Below are 20,679 nucleotides of genomic sequence, written 5' to 3'. Positions count from 1 at the left end.
TCCACATCAAGTTAAGTTACTCCTCTTCCGAATTACTACTATGCTATTGTCCCATTTACTTACTATTATCCTATTAGGATCACTTTTATCCCACTTCACAAAGGAAGAACCAAGCAAAGGAAATCAGCAAGGATTTAACATCTTTCAAACTGAGAGTAGATACTCTGCAGTTTGAAATGTTCAGCACAGACAAATTAGAGAAGCAGCAGCCCTTTGATCTAATGAAGGGGTCTAACCCTGGATGTTGGCCTCAAACCCAAGCTCAGCCTTCACAATTACTCTTCTTTTTTAATGTTTACCTGAAATACTTTCAACTTATTCATCAAAGCATTTCGAATTGTCTGAATCTGAGAGGAAATGACTGAAAGCACGGAAGCATCGATGCGATTGAATTCATCAAAGCATCCCCAAGCTCCACACTGGGCAAGACCAGAGAAAATTTTACCAACTGCCTAAAAGGAACAACAAGAAAAACCTCTCAGCAATGAATATATAAAAACATTCAGCATCAAAAAAACTTTTAAGTATGTTAAAACTCTTAATTACTGGGCAAAACCTCTGTATATTTATATATGCAGGAGCAGGCAATCTCTCATAATTACTTGCCAAGTGCAGAATGCTCATCACAAGCTTTAACACAAATCATATAGTCATTGCTCCCTTGGTTGAAAGCACCTGAAATTCTCCAGGAATTTATTCAAAATAGACATTTTTTGCTAAATTTCATTATCAAACAGCATTGTATCTCTAAGGGAGGTCCTTATGCAGCAGTTCAGAGTATGTCCTTATCCTGGGCACTGAAAAAGAGCAGAAGGTGGCATTTTATCAGAGAACACAGATCTTTAACTCTTACTTTGAAGTCCATGCCTTCTCCACAGTTTGTCACTACACACAGCAAGCCCAGTGCTTTGGCCAGATCCTTGGTTGTTTCTGTTTTCCCTGTACCTGCTGGCCCTGCTGGTGCTCCTCCCAAAAACATTGATAGAGCCTTTGGAGATAGACCAAAAAACAAAGCAAAGCTTGGATTAAATTTAGATTTGGTTGGTAGCAAAACTTTCAACTTAATCTGTGAATGCATTCTACATTATCCTTGAGGCAATGATATCACAATTGATTTCAAGCATATCAGTGTTCACATTGGCATCTGGGAGATGGCAGGAGGAGGCAATAGAACAATGATGTGATTGTGTAGAACTACAACAAGGGCTTTGTAAGGGTAGAAGACCCTTCTGGAAGATTTATGGTGAGATAAGAGCTTGTTTCACTTAGGATGACTTTCCTGCTTAGAAGAGGCATCTTTCCCAAAGACAGTTTTAGAAGTTTTCTCCTCCTGCATTCCAGAGAAATGCTCTCTGGTATGAGAAAAAGATAAGTCCTGCAGACATGTCAAAGACCCCACAAAGCAGGGGGCCAGGCATGATAAAAGCCCTGAGAAGAACAGGTGGCATGTCTTTCCTCAGGCCCAGCGTTTGAAACACCATTAAGAGTAATGCTCTTTTAAGTCCAGTGTTCTCGACTCCGGAAATAAATTTCCCTACGATCCTTCCACTTGGGAATTCTTGGGGGTATCTTACTTCCCAGGCTTGCTAGCAAAGCTCACATGACTGCACATGTGTACCTGAGTGAGCGTGAGGTAAATGCGGTCGGTGAGGGGGGTGATGACGAGCCGCCCGTTCAGCCCCATGTACTCGTAGCCGTAGGAGAAGGTGCCGGTGCACTGTCGCACCGTCAGCTCGTCCGGCTCCCGCTCCCAGTAAAAGCGCAGCTGGCTCTCCCACTCAAACTCCTGAGCCTGCAGGATGCTGCACAACACAGAGTTAAAGCACGGAAATACCATTTCTGCACTTGGCATTTGCTCAGCAGGTTGGGCTCAGCAGTAGGTTTACCTGTCCCTCACGAATATATCGACAATGTCTCTGGCGTGAACGTCGATGATGAGGACAGTGTTGTATTTCTTCCTGTCGTTCTTGCTCAAAGGCATCGTGATCCGGGTCACCAGGTCGTCGATCTGCTGATGCATTTTTTTGGCATAGATTTTCATTGCCTGTTTTTCTCCCTTCTTCACTTTCCGAAAGACATCCTCTACCTCCCAAGTCCACCACACTTGATTAGCAGCCAGCACCATCATGCCTTGGAAGAGCAGCATCCAATCAACTCTATGAAAAACACATATAGTGAGGGAGGCTGAGTTACTGTTTATTTTAAGGAACTGATCAGAAAGAAAAACTAAACCCAAAACCAACCAACCAAACAAACAAAAAGTTCCTTCTATTTTCCTATTTCTGCAACAACTACAACGTGAGCTAAACTTTCCAGAGATGTACAGAATTCTATCAGGGTATGTTGTGGGATTTCAGAAGCCTAGGAAATACCCTGATAGAAAAGCTGCCTATTCCATGTGTACAATTGCCAACTGGAATTCATCGTGAGAAAAACATACCAAGCAAACACCACCAAAAATAAAACCTCAAGATTTAGGAAATTAGATACGAGAGGTAACACATTTTTCCTGGTTAGTTAAAATAGTGCATATGCACGTATTCATATCCCTCCACGTACAGAAACACAGGCTAAACTGTGTATGAATTAAAAAAATGAGTCTTAATTTTTCTGCATCGCTACAGGTTCATAATAACACATCAGGAATTTGTGTTATTCTTGCCACTGGTTTTGTCACCTGCTTCTGTCCTCACAGTAGCGAAAAATGGCTTCCTTGGTGAGGCGCCTGTTGGTCCTTCTCATTTCTTCCAGCACTGCTGTCATCCAGTTCTCCACCCTGCCCACGGCAGGGACAGCCTGTCGGAACTCCATCACCTCCTTCTCGGCCGAGATCATGGCTGTTGCAATCTTCTCACCATCTTCACCATCCTGGAACCTCAGGGCGGCCACATTATCAAACATCTGAAAGGCACCAGCAAAGAAATTCACTGGAATTTTAGAACCATAGCTTCCAGGATGTAAGTGTATCCAGCCCCCATTTCATCTTGAAAGAAAAGTCCATGGACTCTAAGGAAAAGTGGATCTGGCTCCTAAGTAATCAAATACAAATGTTGATGTATAGCCCAGCATCCTAACTGTAATCAGGAAGATAATCAGGCCCAAATGACATTGACCTTTTTTTTCTAGAAAATAAAGATCTATGAGGAGCTACAGGAAGGTTCTTTAATGGTAGATCATTCTGATGTATTTTGAATGTTCCTCCACCAACAATCCTCTACTGTAACTGCTACTGGCCAGGAGAGAATATCCATCAGATTTGATACAAGATGCTGCCAGGATGCTTTTTGTGTGCAAAACATATTAGTGCACCCTTAGGAGCATGTACAGTATAGTCTGCTAAACTTCTTAAAGCATCTAAAATCACAAGGCACTGTGGAAAGCCAGACATTGCACCTTTATCATGTGTTCCTGGACACACAGTGGGTTACTGCTGCCAAGGATACTCAGCAACTCATCATCAGATATAAAGAAAAATCTTGGGAAAGCATTCCTCTTGGCATCCAAATAATCATTCAAGCTCTTCTGACATTTCTCCAGCACATTATTTATATGATGGAGGTCTCTCAGACGATTTGGGACCTCACAGCACGTTTTTATTGTCGGGTCTTTTACAGTTTCATCCATTATCTACAGAGGGAGAAAATGAAGTTTAGAAAACACTGAACAGCAATAGATTACACTAAATTATATTTAATTAGTGACAAAGCACACAAGCAGCACAAGTAGTGCAGGTTCTTACAGAAGTGAATCAAAGGTTTTAAAACATGGTTTCTGTTGCTGCAGTGCTGGATGAAAACCTGGAGGTAGTGTGTTTATGGAGACACAACTGTAAAAACAAGTGTGAGCAAGACAAGTCTATATCCCAAGCCATGCCAGCATAAGCACATACCTGACTGCACACAGTGGTTCTTCAAGGTATGATCAAACACTGTGTTTCAGATTCACAGTACTCTCCCAGTTTTGCAGATGGAAAACAGAAAAGTAAGTCATGTTCATACTGGGAGTATGTGTTCAGTGTGGGAACAGTGGCACGAACCAGGAAAGCCTTTTCAGCATGTATGTAGGTCCTCAATCTCTAGAAACACATCTAAGCCTCTTATTATCAAGGTAAAGGTAAAAGGATGTATCCAATGAAAGGAAAAGGAGATTCTACCTACCCCATGCTGCCAGCCAAGGATCACACCTCTGCCTGCCTTAGCTAAATCAGAAGTCTTCTGATTATGACAGATGTGAAGTAAAACACAAATTCCTGGGTTCCCCAATCTCATATTCAATTAATTATACCATTCTCAGTGTTACACATGACACACAAGACTACAGATAACCATGGAATGGGAACCAAAATGCACTAAAAAATTATGCTGATCACAAGTCAATCACTTGCCTCTTTAAACATTTTGTCTACTCTGTCAAATATTTTTACTTCCTCTGGAAGCTGTGATCTGATATCTCCACCAACAAAGATGCTCTCCAGGTACATCCATTTTCTCTGAACCGCTATCCAGATCTAAGAATCAAATGTTATCATCAGAGAAAGAAAAATACAACAGAAAATTCTGATTATAAATAATATAAATATTAAATATATAATTAAAATATATATTTATAATATATAAATAATAAAAATTAATTATTTAGTCCAGCACTTTCCTCCTACCTCAGTTACTTCACTAATCAATGACAGAGTTTTTTCCCACTGGCGAGCACTTGAAAGGAAAGGACCCACAAATCGACTGCCCAAAACACTCTGAAGGCTGACATTGTTGTCATCAAGAATCTCTAAAATTTCTTCTGAGGGTCCCAGAATAAAGCCTCGCTTCTCAGTGCCTTTGATGTATTCTAGTACAGTGAATTTCATCTGTTCCCATGTATCTATTATTTCCTTCATTCCCTGCATGTGAGCATAAGTGATGCATCTTTTAATCTTCAAAAACTGGAGAACTATAATCTTAAGCAAAAAAATGTAACAATTAATTCAGCAAAATTTTTGCAGAGATTTTCTAACTCTGGTTTGTAAAGAAGGGTCTATTTCAAAACACGATGAGGGCAACAGAATGGATCCCTCTTCAGATCCTTTTTTCATAGGACAAACTTGCTTATTGTAATAACAGAAATCCAATATACTGCTGCCAAGGCAATACTGCTGGGGCTCTGTGCCATGTAGGAGCTTCTTAACAGAGCTATTGATCTTAGTTGTCATCAGTTCCATCATGGCAGCTACCTGAAGATGGCCAAACTTGCTGTCATGACAACTTAAAAATCTCAAATAAAACTCAGACTGTTGTCATCCTTGCCTAATTTTATTATGATTTTATAATTTAATACATTACCTTCTCAATGCTGAGTTCTTTAACAGCAGTTCCAACAATGTCACTGATAATACCTTTATGCTTGTGAAGTTCCATAGCAAACATGTTCTCCAAAGTGAATGTTTCTGTTTTCATTTCAAACTTTGTTCCTGTTCTCTCCATAAGATCTTGCCAATGCCTGTTTTAAATTGACACACCAATTGTACCAACCACCAGATACAGTAAAAAAAAAACCCTGTAATTTAACATCTAATAATGAAACCATGTTTAGCACGCCATTGTTTAAACAAGGACTAATACTTTGAATACATAAAGTATCCCAGTCATTGCAGTCACTTGGATGCTATCACACACGTTCATTAAGCAGAAAGTAAAGTTCCAAACTCCAGGACATGGCATGACCCCAGTAATGGAAATTAAAAGTTCTAAGAAAACGCATAAAATATTGGTTTTCAATAAATCAAAGCAAACCTTTCTCTTAAAGCTTCATTTTTCAAGTCAAGCAGCAAAGGTATGGAGTCTCGAAATGCCTTCATTTTGGTTTCCAACTGCACAGCCACTGCCATGCTGCGCACTGGCCTGGGCAGCTTGCGGAGGGCTTTGAGAAATCCGTCGATTCCCTCCTGGAGAACCTGGACATTCAGGTTTATCCAGAGTGTCTGAGACCATTCCTCTTTAGCTGCCTGGGAAGGAAAAAAATCATATTTTGACCCCCCCCCAAAAAACCAATCTTTTCACCACAGTGGGATCTAGAGATGACAGTCAGGATGCAGATGTAATTGTGTTAATATTTTACAAACAGAGGAAGAGACAGGTTCGTGTCCAAGACAGATTCATAATATGGAGAACAGGGAAAGCATCCTTAAGAGCATACTTTACAGGGCATTTTAATTTTGGAAAAATAAAACTTCTTAAAAACTAGTTAAAGCCTGAGATACCCATTGTCACCTGTACACATACTATATCCAAAAGTAGTTCCACTGAAATGATCAGGAGACTCATGCAGTAAAGAAGTGCCGTCCAATAATTATTAGGGGCAGGGAGAAGTCTGTTCCTATCTGATAAGAGAATGTGTTTGGTTCTGTGGAGACACTGTTAGTGCTGCACTAATATCATTCAAATTAATTCACAGTGATGGCCAATTACAGGGCACAGCTTATTTCATGCACAGGCTTTGAACAGAGTGGACAGTAACCAGAGGACAATGCAGCCTCTCCCTCTCTCCCCCATTTCTGTGTGCCCATGCAGACATAGTGTGATACTCACTTTTTGTGATGCATAAATCTCATAGACCTGCCTTAGACCTTTTGCATCATTCTGTGCTTTCATCAAGTCCGGGTACACTGTTGCTGGCAAGTCTAAAAGTTTCTCAGCACTGCCCAGTTCCCGATACTTTTTTTCCAGTCTCTCCAATTCTTTATCAAAATGGGCCATGAGTTCCAATCCTGGGAAAGGAGAGGAATTTTTCTAGATAAATAATCCCTGGATTCATGGGAAATAAATAAGACAGCATTTGCATGCAGTCTGAAGAAGTTCTAGGATTAAAAACATTCACATTCCTGGTTGAGGAGTTTGGATGTTAATAAGGAAAGCACAATTTCCTTGCTTTACATAAAATTTGAATTATCCAAAGACTAATATTTTCAAGACATCACTTCACACACATCAATCCATTTACCTTTATCAAGATCATCCCCAACAGAACCAGGCCCCTCAGTAATGAGTTTCTGAAAGAAATCTTCTGTCTCTTTGCTGTAGTCCTTAATTTGTTGTTGTGTAACCTAAAAAAAACAGTGTTTAAATTGTGTTCCTTTCCATTTCTGTGGAATCTGTTTTACAGTATTAATTACGAAGATCACCTTTGTGAATGTTTCTTTTGCACCTCCTTTACGATCCATGTTGCGATTGAGTTGTGCTGCTTCCAGGACAAGAGTCTCCCACTCTTCCCTAATCTTGTCGGCCTTCTCCTGCTCTTCTTTAGCTACCTAGAACAAACAAGAAATAAGGAGCCACAGGAAAGTATGTGACTTTATAAATTTGCAAAACACAAAACCAGTACTGAAGTGACCTCAATCAGATTTAAACACGTGCCATATGTCTATTTTAAAGAGGACATGCTGATTTGAGAAGGGGAGACTAGACAACCTCCAGACATCCCTTAGATACTGTAAGTCTGTCAAATGTCTTAAAATGAAAACATTTATTCATTCACATGTGAGGCATTTGTGCCCTTAGCTCAAATCTGAGCTGTTTGATGAGACATGCACTTACTGGAATATTGTACAATGCAAGAGTTCGGTATCTCTCCAGGATGTCCAAATAGTTCAGCTCCACCTCGAAGGACATGCCCCTGATCTCTACAAACGTGCTAAGGACAACTCTGAAATTGTCCAGGGTATCGAGAGGTCTATTAAGATTCTCTGATAATCTCTGTAAAAAGTAAAGATAATTTCCAGAATCAACACTGACAAAGCAATTAGGCAGAACTATAATAATGAGTCAAACAAAAAATACAAGCAAATAACATGCAGATTCATTTTCAGTCTATGTGATAAAGATAACAAAAAAACCAAACTGAAAACACTTACCTGAATCTCATCCCTCAGCGTGACAAGCTCCTCTCTTGCTGACTCATTAAGCAACTTCCCAAGTGAAAGCATCCAGCCTTTAGCATTCTCCTGCACTGTGAAGGCTAAAGGAGCCAGCTGAAGCCTGATAAATCGTTCATCTTTAATCAAGGGCTGTTGAGTCACTTCCTGAGCTACCTTCAAATAGAACTGCAACTGTTCATCAAAGGTGACACAAGCAGGCTTTTCTGCAGCCAACCTCTCCAGGACTGTGCCTTTGTCTGATTTCCACAGCGGCTCGTACCTGTTCCATTGGTTCAAATACTTGCTGAGAGAAGCCAGGACTTTGTGGACATTCTGAGTGATTAGAACAGCCTGTTCAATCATCAGGGGGCTCTGGGAGACGTCACTGTAGAAGCTGAAAATGACAACTTCATCTGTCCTGACGTGCTGAGGAGGGCACTCGATACACGTGCCGTGCATCCACCGCACAAAGTGCTGGAGTTTTTAAGACAGGGTTGAAAAAGTTACCTTGTAGAGTCATTTTAGTGAAATCATTCATGGAATCATTCAGGTTGAAAAGCCTCATCGAGTCCACCAATTAAGCCAGGACTGTCAAGACCCCCACTAACCCATGTCCCCAGGTGCCACATCTACATATCTTTTAAATCCCTCCAGGAATGGTGAGGGATTTAAGTGGTGACTCCACCACTTCCTTGGGCAGCCTGTGCCAGCACTTGATAACCCTTTTGGTGAAGAGATTCACCATTATTTAGGACACAGTGTAGGAAGTGGAGTGAATTATTTCTCAAATCAATTGTTTTTCTGAGAGCATTACACTTTCCCATCAACTTGAGAAGAGTTAATTTCATCCTAACAAAACCTTTCCATGCATTACTCAACCTGCTTCTAAAATCTCTGCTGAGCCACAATATAGTAGGACAGAGAGAAAAAAGTATTGGATCAAACAGGCTGGATACAGAACTGGAGCAGAAGAGCAAATCTGAGCATAGGAAGCACACCTAACCTAATTTATTCATTTCAGGTGGAATCATTTCTCCATCAGCATAGGGCAAGGACACTGCCACAATATTTGGCTTCTTTTCAGGAAAGCAGTTCAATATTTATGCAGGAAAATACTGGTGCATCATTGCCAGCAAGCTGCATATTCCTAGATATTTACTGTCCTAGATGTGTCCTAGATGCCCTTCTCCAACATTTCCTGAACTGTTTTTCTGCTGCTTTTTAGGAGAAATGTAATGTAGAGGAGGATACTCACTTTCCTTATTCCACCAGCTTATTCATTCATCAGAAAGCAACATCTACAGTGCAATCTGAAAAGTGTTTCCTTCTGATGTGTGCTGAGTTATAGAACCAAATCATGTCCTTACACTGGCAAAACTGCTAAATCTAATAGATAATTTTGCCTGAGTATAAATTGCATGAAGTTTTATAGGTGTTTTTTTTCCTTGTCATCAGTTTGTAAAATTAGGACAATGTACTGGATATTTTGATTTCAAGATAAAGCAATATGAATCTTCCTATTGACATTTATGCTTGCCCAAACATAAAGCAAAGACTGGTTCACTATAATCACAAGCAAACTCTGGCAACAAAAAAAATCTTTATCAAAAATCACCTTAGTGACCTCAACACAGCCTTGGATGGATTGCGCCACCATTTTGTCAATCTCGCTGGCACTGGGTTGAAAGGTGATCTCAGGAACAGAGAAAACAGCTTTTATTTGCAACAGTGGCACATTTGCAAGAATAGCTGCATTAAAAGCCTGTAAATTCCTAGGAAAGGAAAAAAATAGTGTCAAAGACAGAAATAATCAGGTGCTGCCCCCATGGAAATGCCCAACAGAGACTGCAATTATCAGCTGTGTGCTCAGATCTGCAAACTGAGCTGTCTGAAATCAGCCACCACCAACTTCAGCTGGAAACACTGATGGGTCTGGGAGCAACATTATCCCACTAAATTGATTTAATACAAAAGCTTGATTAAAGAAACTGCCAGAAGGAATGAATGGGGACACCCTGGTGCAAAAGGATCCTGAGACTTTTGTCAACTCCTCTGTGAAAGCCCTGACAAGAAAGCACAACAAAGTCACCAGAGCATGGCCCAGATTACAAAGACATGGATCATGGGAAGCAGAGGTGGCTGGGAGGCTTTTATAACCCTGCAATGCTCTATTGCAACAATATCTTGTTTATAATAGAAGCCTTTACATAATATCTTGCTACAAGAACCTCCTTGGCCTCAGCCACTGCAGAACAGGTGAAGTAAAACCCAACAAACCTTTGTTCTTGTCCTGGTGTCCCCTGCAGGACAGGGAGGCATCAGGCACCCAGACACCAAGTTCTCCAAATTGTGTTCTTTAGTAAAACAAAACCTTGGTTTTAGAAAAAAAACCTTGGTTCAGGGATGTGCAACTACACACATTGCAGGAAATGTATCTTATTTCTCTCTTCTGCCAAAAATATGCCAATATCCATTTCCTCAGAATTTGGGTTTCCCCTGTACCTTGTTATCAGTTCTCTGTTCTTCACAGGGAAAAAACCTGTACAAATACAAATCTGTCACAAACTGTAAGTCACTGAGGTGTTCAAACAATGTCACTACACACACACTGATCAACAGATCCAGGGAAATCTGAAGATGAAAGACTGGAAATCCATTAAAGCAAACAATTTACTTACTTCACAATTAACTGTGTCAACACCTGATAAATCCTATTTTCCCAGTATGCATAATAGGAAGTTAATTTTGGAGATTTGCCAGTGTTTGTATTGGCAACTTGTCCTTCCACTTCTATTAGCAATGGTGGAATTTCAGAATACTTTCTAACGATGTGTGCCACATCTTTTGCTCTTTCACACTTAATATAGTCAAAAAATTCTTTTGCTTCTGCAACAGATACAAAAAAAAGCATTATTAACTGCAAAAGATGTAACAGATTTATACACTGGAATAATCAGCTGGGCTTTATTTGTGAACACGAAATTGATCTCTATACTGATAAAAATATCTTCACTTATTGATGATTAATTTATTAATATTTCAGCCCTCTGATTTTATATGGATTCAATTATTTAATACCAACCATCAGATGTGAGAGCAACCTTTTTACAACTTAGAAAGTGTTGAAAGAAATTTGATCCATCACTCACTCACTCAAGTGACAGATCTGGGAACTTACCAGGAAGTTCATCACCATTTTTTGAAAGTGGAAGCTTGAAGAGATTTGCTGATTCTATGAACAGAAGTTTGCTGCTTATGTCTTCAGAAATATTATGAATCTGATGGACAAGTAACTCAAGCTTCTCAATGGTTTGTGTACATTGGAAAATAAATTCACCAATACCTTGAAACAAATCACAACCATCTGGTTTTTTTCTCTTCTAACAAATATTTTACCAATGCATCAAAATTGCTATAATCAGATGTGGTTTATCTCTCAGAATGAACCCAAGGTTCTGCAGAAAGATAGATTAGATGCTTTCTCACCTAATCCTTAATCTAACTCCCTTACAGCTCTTATCTAAGGGTTTCTAACCATCTCCAGTGTTTTAAATATAATAAAAACACAGGAAATACCCTCCTGGATCAGAGTTTGTCTCATCTGCTACTCTGCCTCGACTGTGGCAATAGGATGTATCACTTAGGGATACATTGCTGTCATATGACATAAAAAGTAGGTTGCAGAACTGAGGAGATTTTTTAACTGAAAATCAGTGTCTAAGGCCAGTTTAAAATAGTATCTCCATTACCTAAGGAGTTCCATGTGAGTCTTTTGTGTCCTGATTTCAATATTCTCCGAAGTTCTTGGATATAGTTATCAAGAAGTTTGGTTTCTGCTTCATTCAGTGTTTCCATTAACTTGTGATAGCAACCCAGCATGTTTTTCAATCTACTTGTATACCTAAAGAGAAGAAACACAACAACATCATAATATGACGATTTTCTTGAATTACTGCTCTGACCTCCATCAAAGAGCAGAGCACTTCTATCATTCCATTCAGACTTCAAAATAAAGCAAAATTTGCAGGACTAACCAGTGAATATGTAATGATTATAAATGTAATTCATTTCCCACTGAAAACAAAAGAAGAGTTTCATATGGCTCCAACAACAGCTGAACAAACCTCTCCTGCCCCAGCTCAGAAAGTTTTTGAGGCAGCTTCAGCCACATAAGTGAACTCAACAGGTGAACTTTAATATCCAGTTAAGGATCTTATTAGCACATCTGTGTGTAAATGTCTGTGATAATTTGGATACAACTGACTTATTCAGTTCTTTCAGGAAGAAAGCAACAGTAAATTTAAATGAAATATGAATGGCAGCAACAATTGATTGCAAAACAAATTATTTTGACAAGATGTTAATTTGTATAACAGTCCTACAGAGTAAAGGATGCAGCCAGTGCCAGAGAAAAGCTTATCAGTGCAACATGGCCATTAGTAATTGTACCCTTACAAAAAAGTCACTAAGACCCTCATCTTTCCAAGATTTGATGACTCAGGGCCCATTCTGGTTTGGAGTGAAACCACTTGAAATGCTGCCATAAGTCTGTATGTGAGCAGATATTCTGTTACAGCCTTACCTAACATATTTGTCTTCCTGCAAGGCCACGTATCTCGCTATTTCTGGGACTGGAAGCCCCAGTTGTTCCATGTAGTTTGTTTCAATGATAATCTCTTGGAGTATGGGAGAAAAATTCACTCCAAAGCAGAGACTTTTCTTGGTGGTGACAGACTCCTCTGTTACAGAGCTCTGCAACACCAGAAAGAGCAGCAGAAAGGAGATGAGCACCAATCTGTTACAAGGTAAAGGTGAGTTCTTGGAGACATTTCATCAGGCAGCAGGTAAAAGTCAGAATGACTGACATCCAGAGCTTGTGAAAATGCCTTTAAAATTCTACAGCAGCCTCAGCACTCCTGTTTCAGGAATTACACACAACTGACCATCAGGTAGGTTTCAGTTCTTTTCCACAGAGAAGACTGGTACACCCTTTTCCCAGATCTCACCTGCTCAGAAGTCTCTGGATGAACATTTGTTGCAGCCCCCACAGTGATGACAGTCAGCAGATTATCTTTCAGTAACTGTGGGACAATGTGTTCTGTCCTCTCTCTCCACTCCTTGTATTTTTGATCTTCATACTCTTTCATCTTCTTGGCAACTTGAAGATATATTTGTTTTACCTAGAAAGGAAAACTCTCTGTAAATCATTTTAAAGACCAACTAATCTGTCTTAATATGGTGTCTTGATATGGTTTCTGGTTTTTATTAGACAAGAGGACAAGTAATGCCTTGTAATTAATGCAGGCACTGAAAAATTTGGGCTCTTGAATTCTGACATTGAGTCCATCACTGTCTCCCTGGGAAACAGTGGGAAGGTCCCAACCAGCTTTTCACAACTAACAGGGCTTGGTGTGTGCAAAGACTTGGAAATTCCCCACACATAAGAGCACTTTAACATCTCCAGAAGAAGTGTATCAGGAAAGTATTTCTTCCTTCATCAAACATCAAAGGAACCAACATACTTTCTGTCCACGTTCACTAGCAAGCAACTCCTCTACTTCTTGGAATCGGATAATGGTGTGTTTGATCCGATAGAAAAGGGAGCGGGACCAGAATATTGCTCCAGCCACTGGAGGGTGATTCTTGTACAGAGGTGGATTCTTGAGGTTCTGAAGAAAGATTTGCTTAACATTTTCAACCTAGAAGAGAATAAAACATTGCATAGACCCATTTCTCCACTGCTTGTTCAATGGTCAATATTTGGAACACAGCTAATCACTCTGAAGCTAATTCCAGCAGCAGGATAAAAACAATTCTTTTGTCTTCCGTTCTCTACCTTGAGGAAATACTATTATGGCAGCATTTTCTGTAAAATCACAATTTATCATTAAAGTCAATGTTCTTTGAAATATCAAGAGAAACACTGACATGAAAAGCTTTCCAACACACGTCAGAAACTATTTCTGCCCTCGGGGTTGATCTCTGACACCTTTTGGTCACACCATGAACTTGTTGTCCAGCACAAGAAAGCTGTAGGGTAGGAAAGGTGAATTTTCTCAGGAAGGTCTCCCGTTGAACTGCCGTTCACAAGGTGAAGGAATAGCCACAAGCTTTGATGCATTCAGAGCACATGCAAATGCCTTCCAGTTCCCAGACAGTGCCTCACACGTATAGATGTGCACAACCCTTTCAGCAAATTAACCAGACTATTTCTCCAACCAGCTCCAAAAAAGGGAGAGCAATTATTATGTTTATTTTGTAATTTCAGACAGTAAATGACACTACACAGGTATTTAGACATACACAAAGATTGATGATTTTCAGTTGCTAAAGAGCTTTATGTACTACATAAGAAATCCCTAAATTAAATACCTCTTTGCAGTAGTGGTCCAAAACATCACTGAACTTCAGCATCAAGTGGTCATTAACATTTTCACGAGTCTGGATGTGTTTGAACTTTACCAGCATGTCAAATGCAGCTTCTGCTGATCGAAGGGTCTTAAAAGATTCATCAATAAATTTGTTGATCTTTTCTTCAGTAATCTAAACAAAGGAAGAAAGCCAAGAAATCCTGTCACTTAGAGATTCATCTTGCAAAACCAAGAAAGGGAGGCAAAGTGAAAACATTTTTTGATAATAGTAGTCAAGCATAATTTTACTATTTTATGGGAATCACAGTATATGGTACTTACTGAAACTTCTTCTCTAAATTCTCTCATAACAGATTTCCATCTACGTGCATTTCTAATGCTCAGAGGGTCAAATTTCAGCTCTTTCATAGGACTAGTCAGTCCATTTACTCCTCTCAGCAGTGCCTCAATACGCTTTGGATTCTCTGTCACAGTTGTCAGCTCAGGAATAAATATATTGTAAAGCTCTTCAGTGACCTGTTAATTCAGAAGAACATACTAGAAACCTTTCTTTTATTATGTTTTTCTGCCATCTAACACATTTTTCTGTTAATTTTTCCTTTAAAAAATATAAACCAGTCAGCAAATGATCAATTTGTGCTGTGATTTACATTTCCTATATTTTAATACAAGACACTAAAAAGAAAACCAACACTCTACAGGCCCAACACAGTTTTTACATACACAGTTTATTGATGGACCACATTGCTAATTACCCTGACTTAAATTAGCCTAAACACAGTATCTCTCCATTCATAAGTGATTCTGCAATCAATTCACAGATTCACAGGTGGCCAAATTTGATATTATAGTATATGTAAATGGTATTTTATCATCTCATTAAGGTAGCAACCCACGAAAACTGCAAATCTGTGAAGCAGTTGCTGCAAGTCTTTAAGTTCATAACACATACCCAGTAACATCCTTCCTCAACCAGCACCTGGAGAAGTCATTCCATCCCCAGCATTAAATGCCATTTTGTTGGAATCGAAGGCACCTCTCAGGTCTTAAACACACTTACACACAACTAAATGCTGTTAACAAGTCAACACCTACAGTACAAAAGAATCTCCTGTACAGAATAAGATCACACAATTCCTTTGTTTATTGTCTATATCACTACCTGGAAAATATCATACAGATCTTGGCAGACTGCAGCCATATAATCTGTTTTTTCAAAGAAACGTTTCACGTCAAATTTCCAGTATCGTTCACTCCCCGACTCTTCAACTTGGGCACAAGTAGTAAAGTAACATTTCTTCCATTGTTCAAGGATGCTTTTGCCTTCTGTTATTTTCTTTTTTGCAGCAGCTCTATCTTCTCTATTAATCAAATCAACACAGTTAAGATACTATAGAATAGAAATACTATAGATAAAAAATTCTATCTCAGCTGGATTAATATACCCCAGTTTAGCAGCTTCTAATTATATAAAATCTAGGAAAAATTCATAACTTATCATTTTCAGCGTGATTTTGAAAGGAGATACTATTTCAGGACTGATTTTTATTATATTTATGTCACTTTTTTTACCACTGTATTTATATTTGTCTTATTGTTTTATGTCCTTTTGAGACAAAAGAGGACTAGCAACTATTTCTTCAGGGCTGGTTTAGTAATTTATGAAAATTACAAAATAAATTGACTTTTAATTGATCTTATAATACAACTTCAGATGGCTGAAAAATGCTGGCCCCTATTTGATGAAAGTGTTATCGATTGCCCTTGATGTAAAACAAGCAAAGCTTTTAATAAATGCAGCCTAGTTAAACAGGAATGCAGTACTTACTCAAACAGTGTGTGTAGATCCAAAAATCTGCACACTGCTGCGGAAATTTCCCACGCAATTCGTTCCATGAGGGGAACCATCCGCTCATCCTTGTTGTAATGTCGGGACATAACCCACACCATCTTCAGGGCATTGAGCAGGGAGGGAATTGTGTTCAGGACAACATCAGCCCCAGTGCCATATGCTAAATTCTGTGAAATGCATATTGAGAATAAGATGTCACGAAAACACATAAATTCGTATTCAGTAAATCAGTATTTATTCTATAGACGCCTGAAGTTAAGTCTGTGACATTATTAAATAAATAACCCTGGTGCCTCAATAACACCCATGGTTAAGGATGTGCAGATCTGCACCTTTTGTTCCAAATGCTTTTTATGTCCTGTCTTATTAATAGTCTCTTTATTGTAAAAGCTGTCCCCAGACGGGTTTTGGCTCAACTCTTTATTTGGATGTTCAGATGATTTTCAATAAAACTTAAACACTGAGACATCAGCTGCAATTTGTGGTAGAAACTACTTAAAAATGGAGTAGAGAAATCTTTGTTTTCCCCAATTCAGCTACACTATCAAATTCTCCCAGGGCTGGATTTACAAACAAAGTGTTCACAGCTCTGGGCTTCCAAATATTAAAACAACTGTAACTCAAACAAAATAAGCAAATCTTCTTTTTAATTAAATATATTTTATTAATCTAGAGTACACCTTTATTGCTGATAAAAACTAAAAATATAAACAAGAGGTGATTACACCAACAGAGAAACCAAACTCAGGTAACTACAGCTCAAACTCCACTGACTTTTCTCAAGTTCACGTACCTGCAAATGGCGCTCGAGGGCTGAAAGAAACTTAACATTATCCAGAGCTTCCATGTGATATTTTCTGAGGTCACTCAAGACTATCTGTAAATCTCCAACACACTCAGATTCAGCTTCTTGTAATATTTCCAAGACTTTTTGCACCTCTGGAAGCTTTGTCTGCTCAGCAAGATCACTTAAAGCTGCATTTTTTTCACGCCAGAGGTCAATCTCTGCAAGTGCACCATCACCCTACAAGCAATGTGGAAACAAATAAAAAGATCCAAATTACTATTAGGCAAGAGTGAAAACTTATAACCAGGACTATATTTGTTCTTTGTTTTTGATATGTTTTATGCTGAGACAAATCTGATATGACTCAACCACGCAAAAACCCAGGCAGAAGAAGATCCTTGAAATCAAGACTTTTACACGCACTGAAGGGAACTGCTCATGGGGAATATATCCCTGAGCTGGAGCTGGAGAGTCCAAAAGCTTATGCACAGGTAACTTTACAGACATAAAATCCCACAGTATTTTTAATTGTATTAGTCATATATGTGTTTGCTGAATCGGAATCTTAAAATTGGAACTTTTTTGTTTGAGATTACTTTTTTCAATCAAAAATATAGCTGTCTATTTAAAAAAAAAAAATCACTGCAGCTTTTAGCATTTCATGGTTCTTTAGAAGAGTAGTTAACAGAAGTCCCTTAGTTATCCTGTGTGGGTAGGATCTGCACTGAGTTACTTTATATTCTATTTATATTCTACTTCCCAGAGCCACACAGTTCCTCACTACTTTTTTTCTACTTGTCATCAATTAGTAAATGGTTTTCCAACAAGCAAACACGAAGAGGAATTAAAAATTAACACAAACCATTCAAAGAGAATCTTATGGGGAAAGGAAGTAAAGTATCCAGCAGTAAAATCATCCTGGAGTTATAGGCAACGTTACCTGTGGAACCTTTTTCAGTTGTTCCTTCAGAACTGTGGATATTAACTTCTGCCAGGTCATTGCACAGCTTTCCAGAGATTGAACCACTGATGAATCTGACGCAAGAACAGGCACTTCTCCATCCAGATTTACAGTTGGCATCTCCAGTTCAATATCTCCTATTGAAAGAAAACGCACACAGAAGGAACTGTCTCGTTCCGACAGCGTTGGTAACATGGCACCACTGGAATGGCCTTTGCCTTCCCTCTTGTTGGCTACCTGAGGACAGGTAACCAACCACCTGCTCTGCCTGCTTGAGGACAGGGCAAAACAGATTCATTTTTTTAGCAGTTAACACAATGCAAACAAATACATATTCCTGGAAAATGGAATGGCAGCAGTCCCTGTCAGAGAAGGGATGCTAAACCTCTTTACTGCCATGAGACCTAATCCCCACAGTGCTGCAGAGGCAGAACACTCACCTTTTCTTTGTCGTATAGTTTCATTCCTCACTGAAGTATCAGAGTTTTCCACAGGCTGTTCTTTCTTTTCTGCAAGGTCAGACTCAGGTAAATTCATTTCTTCAGAATCTGTGTTTTCACTATCTGAATGAAAGGTAGTTTCCTTAGTCTGCTGCTGACCATGGGAGAGAGCTGGTGAAAACACCTAGAATTCAAAAGGTGCCACAGAAAAAAAGAAGTCAGTTTACTAGAAATTCACTTAAGCATTGGACATTGTTCTAAAATTTAATTTCAGTGTGTCTCCTTGCATTTCGCCCCTTTGGCATCATTCTCTCTGCCTCAAATTCTGCAGGGGAATAGCTCCAGAAGGTCTTTATGGAAACCCCTGAAGATACAGACACAGCCACAAAGGTGTCTGGTGTCACACTCTTAAATGATTCTCACATAGGGGAAGGCAATGAAATAATGCCCATCTCCACATCTTTACAAACAATTTAGGAAACAAAATATCAGACAAGGATTAACAAAAACTTCTTTTTGGCATATGAAGGTCACTTATATAATAGTATTTCTTATGCATAGTCCATATGCTCAGCAGAATACTAAGGGGACAAATCACTCCTAGAAACACTCAAGACTCCATATATAAGAGCTGTAACACATTTACCTGGGAGATGGCATCCTTTAGCATCAAGGCAGTGTCATCAGTCAGTATACCAGACTTTATCACTTGAGGAAGAATCTCATTAGCTTCAGTCAGGTCCTTAGGTTCAGCAACTTTTTCTAGTACACAAATAATTAGCATAAATCTAATTATTTTATACAGAAAGCATAAAGCCCTTTCCATAATAAGTTAAAACTCCAGTAAAACACTACTAGGCTTGATAAAAGTCACGTTCAAAACAAATGCTGGGTTTAATAGTGCAGATGCTTCCTCAGAAAGGGCAGAAAAATACTTCAGTGTCATCACCTGGGTTTAAGCCTTGACAATCCAGCCAGAGAGTTAGAAAACTGTTTTCTGTTCAAAAAAACCAGTGGTCTTGATTTGAACCCTTATTTTACAGATAGACCAGGAAAATCTTGCACAGAACTGCCATAAAATGACCAAGCATTCCTGATTTCTGTTCTATTCTGACTGTACTCCTACCCAGTATATTAGGCTGGATATGCACTATCCTGAATCTCAGCCACATTTTCTCAATGAGAATTGTTGTTTCACGCAAAACCCAAAACACTGAGCCTGCAGCTCTTCAGGGCACACACCTTTGGTGTCTTTCAGAAAATACACAGTAAAATCTGACACAAATCCTTCAGGAATTTCATCAAGAGCCACGTAGAAACACACTTTGTCAACTTTCTGTTCCTGTAGCTGAAACAAAAAACAAAAAGGACACATGACTATTCCTGTTTGCTACCACGCCCCTTAACAGCAAGAAAATATTTGCCTGAGATAGAACTACTAGTTTAACTCAATTATCTTCATAGTGCTGTCCAAATAAACTAATAAAATATATGAAATGCTAAAAAATCACTCAGCTAGCAATAAAAAGCATCAGCTTTGGAAACACTTGATTTCCAGTGTCAGAGGCTATGGCAGACACAACAGGCCACTGGTTATGAATGGAAATTCCTGTTCTTGTAAAATGTTCTGCTCTGAGTCCTTGCTCTGCACTGAACCTCTTTGATTTGCCTACCAGTTTTACTGAAATATTTCCATCAGAAAGCCAGCACCCAGAAAAGGACAGAGCGAAACACAAGGCATGTACCTGTTGGGTGTGTTCTGTACTGTCATCACCTGACACACTTTTGCTGTCTGCAGATTGCAGAGGGGATGTCTTGCTTCCCTGAGTCACCCCTAAGAAGGAACAACACCAGAGAACTCAATTAAAGAACATTATCCTTGTGTATAAGATGGATCTGTCCAGTTTTCCTCTCAAACTAAATGATTGAGCATTTTCTTCCATCGTCAGCATCACCTTTCAGCAACCAGCCATCCAACCTTGATGTTAATTGTCCATTTCTCCATAGGACAGTTTTACTTGTGGAGAACTGAATCGAAATAAGCAAGGAACTGTACTGTGTTCTGCAGGAAATTGGTCTTTATTTAGAATATCCTTACCAGCATTTTCCAACACAATTGATTTTTTATGGCAAAGTGAGTGGATTAACACATTCCAAGATGAAACTACTTTGTAAATGAAATGCAAATAATTAAGGGGTTTGTCATGCACCCTTTATAACATACTTTCTATCCATTTTCCTTTGTTATTTTTTCCTTCTGTGTGTGTGTGTGAAAGGCTTCTCTACAATACTGAGGTTAAAGTATTGGACTGATCTTCAGTCTTTACAGGATCACCACTTTTATCCTCAAAACACTACATCAGAAACA

The 20,679-nt window shown here is 39.0% G+C and overlaps 1 protein-coding gene across 2 annotated transcripts in view; it reads right to left on the bottom strand.

The window, feature by feature from the left end:
* Window positions 1–20,679, bottom strand: part of DNAH10 (dynein axonemal heavy chain 10) — a 52,294-nt gene that overhangs the window by 30,467 nt on the left and 1,148 nt on the right. For both annotated transcript variants that reach the window (XM_027737583.2, XM_027737584.2), the window contains exons 2-33: window positions 20,057–20,145; window positions 19,554–19,659; window positions 18,958–19,073; window positions 18,312–18,495; window positions 17,851–18,008; window positions 16,917–17,147; window positions 16,100–16,290; window positions 15,434–15,632; window positions 14,593–14,787; window positions 14,273–14,443; window positions 13,423–13,599; window positions 12,907–13,080; window positions 12,483–12,652; window positions 11,650–11,801; window positions 11,079–11,243; window positions 10,579–10,786; window positions 9,516–9,672; window positions 7,898–8,374; window positions 7,581–7,739; window positions 7,169–7,294; window positions 6,988–7,090; window positions 6,576–6,754; window positions 5,781–5,992; window positions 5,331–5,487; window positions 4,658–4,891; window positions 4,385–4,507; window positions 3,394–3,627; window positions 2,678–2,901; window positions 1,887–2,156; window positions 1,619–1,802; window positions 854–988; window positions 300–452 (exon numbers count right to left, since the gene is read on the bottom strand). In XM_027737583.2, the coding sequence (XP_027593384.2) occupies window positions 300–452; window positions 854–988; window positions 1,619–1,802; window positions 1,887–2,156; window positions 2,678–2,901; window positions 3,394–3,627; window positions 4,385–4,507; window positions 4,658–4,891; window positions 5,331–5,487; window positions 5,781–5,992; window positions 6,576–6,754; window positions 6,988–7,090; window positions 7,169–7,294; window positions 7,581–7,739; window positions 7,898–8,374; window positions 9,516–9,672; window positions 10,579–10,786; window positions 11,079–11,243; window positions 11,650–11,801; window positions 12,483–12,652; window positions 12,907–13,080; window positions 13,423–13,599; window positions 14,273–14,443; window positions 14,593–14,787; window positions 15,434–15,632; window positions 16,100–16,290; window positions 16,917–17,147; window positions 17,851–18,008; window positions 18,312–18,495; window positions 18,958–19,073; window positions 19,554–19,659; window positions 20,057–20,145 (5,813 nt within the window). The remainder of the gene's footprint in view (window positions 1–299; window positions 453–853; window positions 989–1,618; window positions 1,803–1,886; window positions 2,157–2,677; window positions 2,902–3,393; window positions 3,628–4,384; window positions 4,508–4,657; window positions 4,892–5,330; window positions 5,488–5,780; window positions 5,993–6,575; window positions 6,755–6,987; window positions 7,091–7,168; window positions 7,295–7,580; window positions 7,740–7,897; window positions 8,375–9,515; window positions 9,673–10,578; window positions 10,787–11,078; window positions 11,244–11,649; window positions 11,802–12,482; window positions 12,653–12,906; window positions 13,081–13,422; window positions 13,600–14,272; window positions 14,444–14,592; window positions 14,788–15,433; window positions 15,633–16,099; window positions 16,291–16,916; window positions 17,148–17,850; window positions 18,009–18,311; window positions 18,496–18,957; window positions 19,074–19,553; window positions 19,660–20,056; window positions 20,146–20,679) is intronic.

Source organism: Pipra filicauda, unplaced genomic scaffold (genome assembly GCF_003945595.2).
Source record: "Pipra filicauda isolate LSUMZ 115617 unplaced genomic scaffold, ASM394559v2 scaffold14_size4853619_pilon, whole genome shotgun sequence".
NCBI lineage: Eukaryota > Metazoa > Chordata > Aves > Passeriformes > Pipridae > Pipra > Pipra filicauda.
This window is presented reverse-complemented; position numbering and strand designations above follow the sequence as displayed.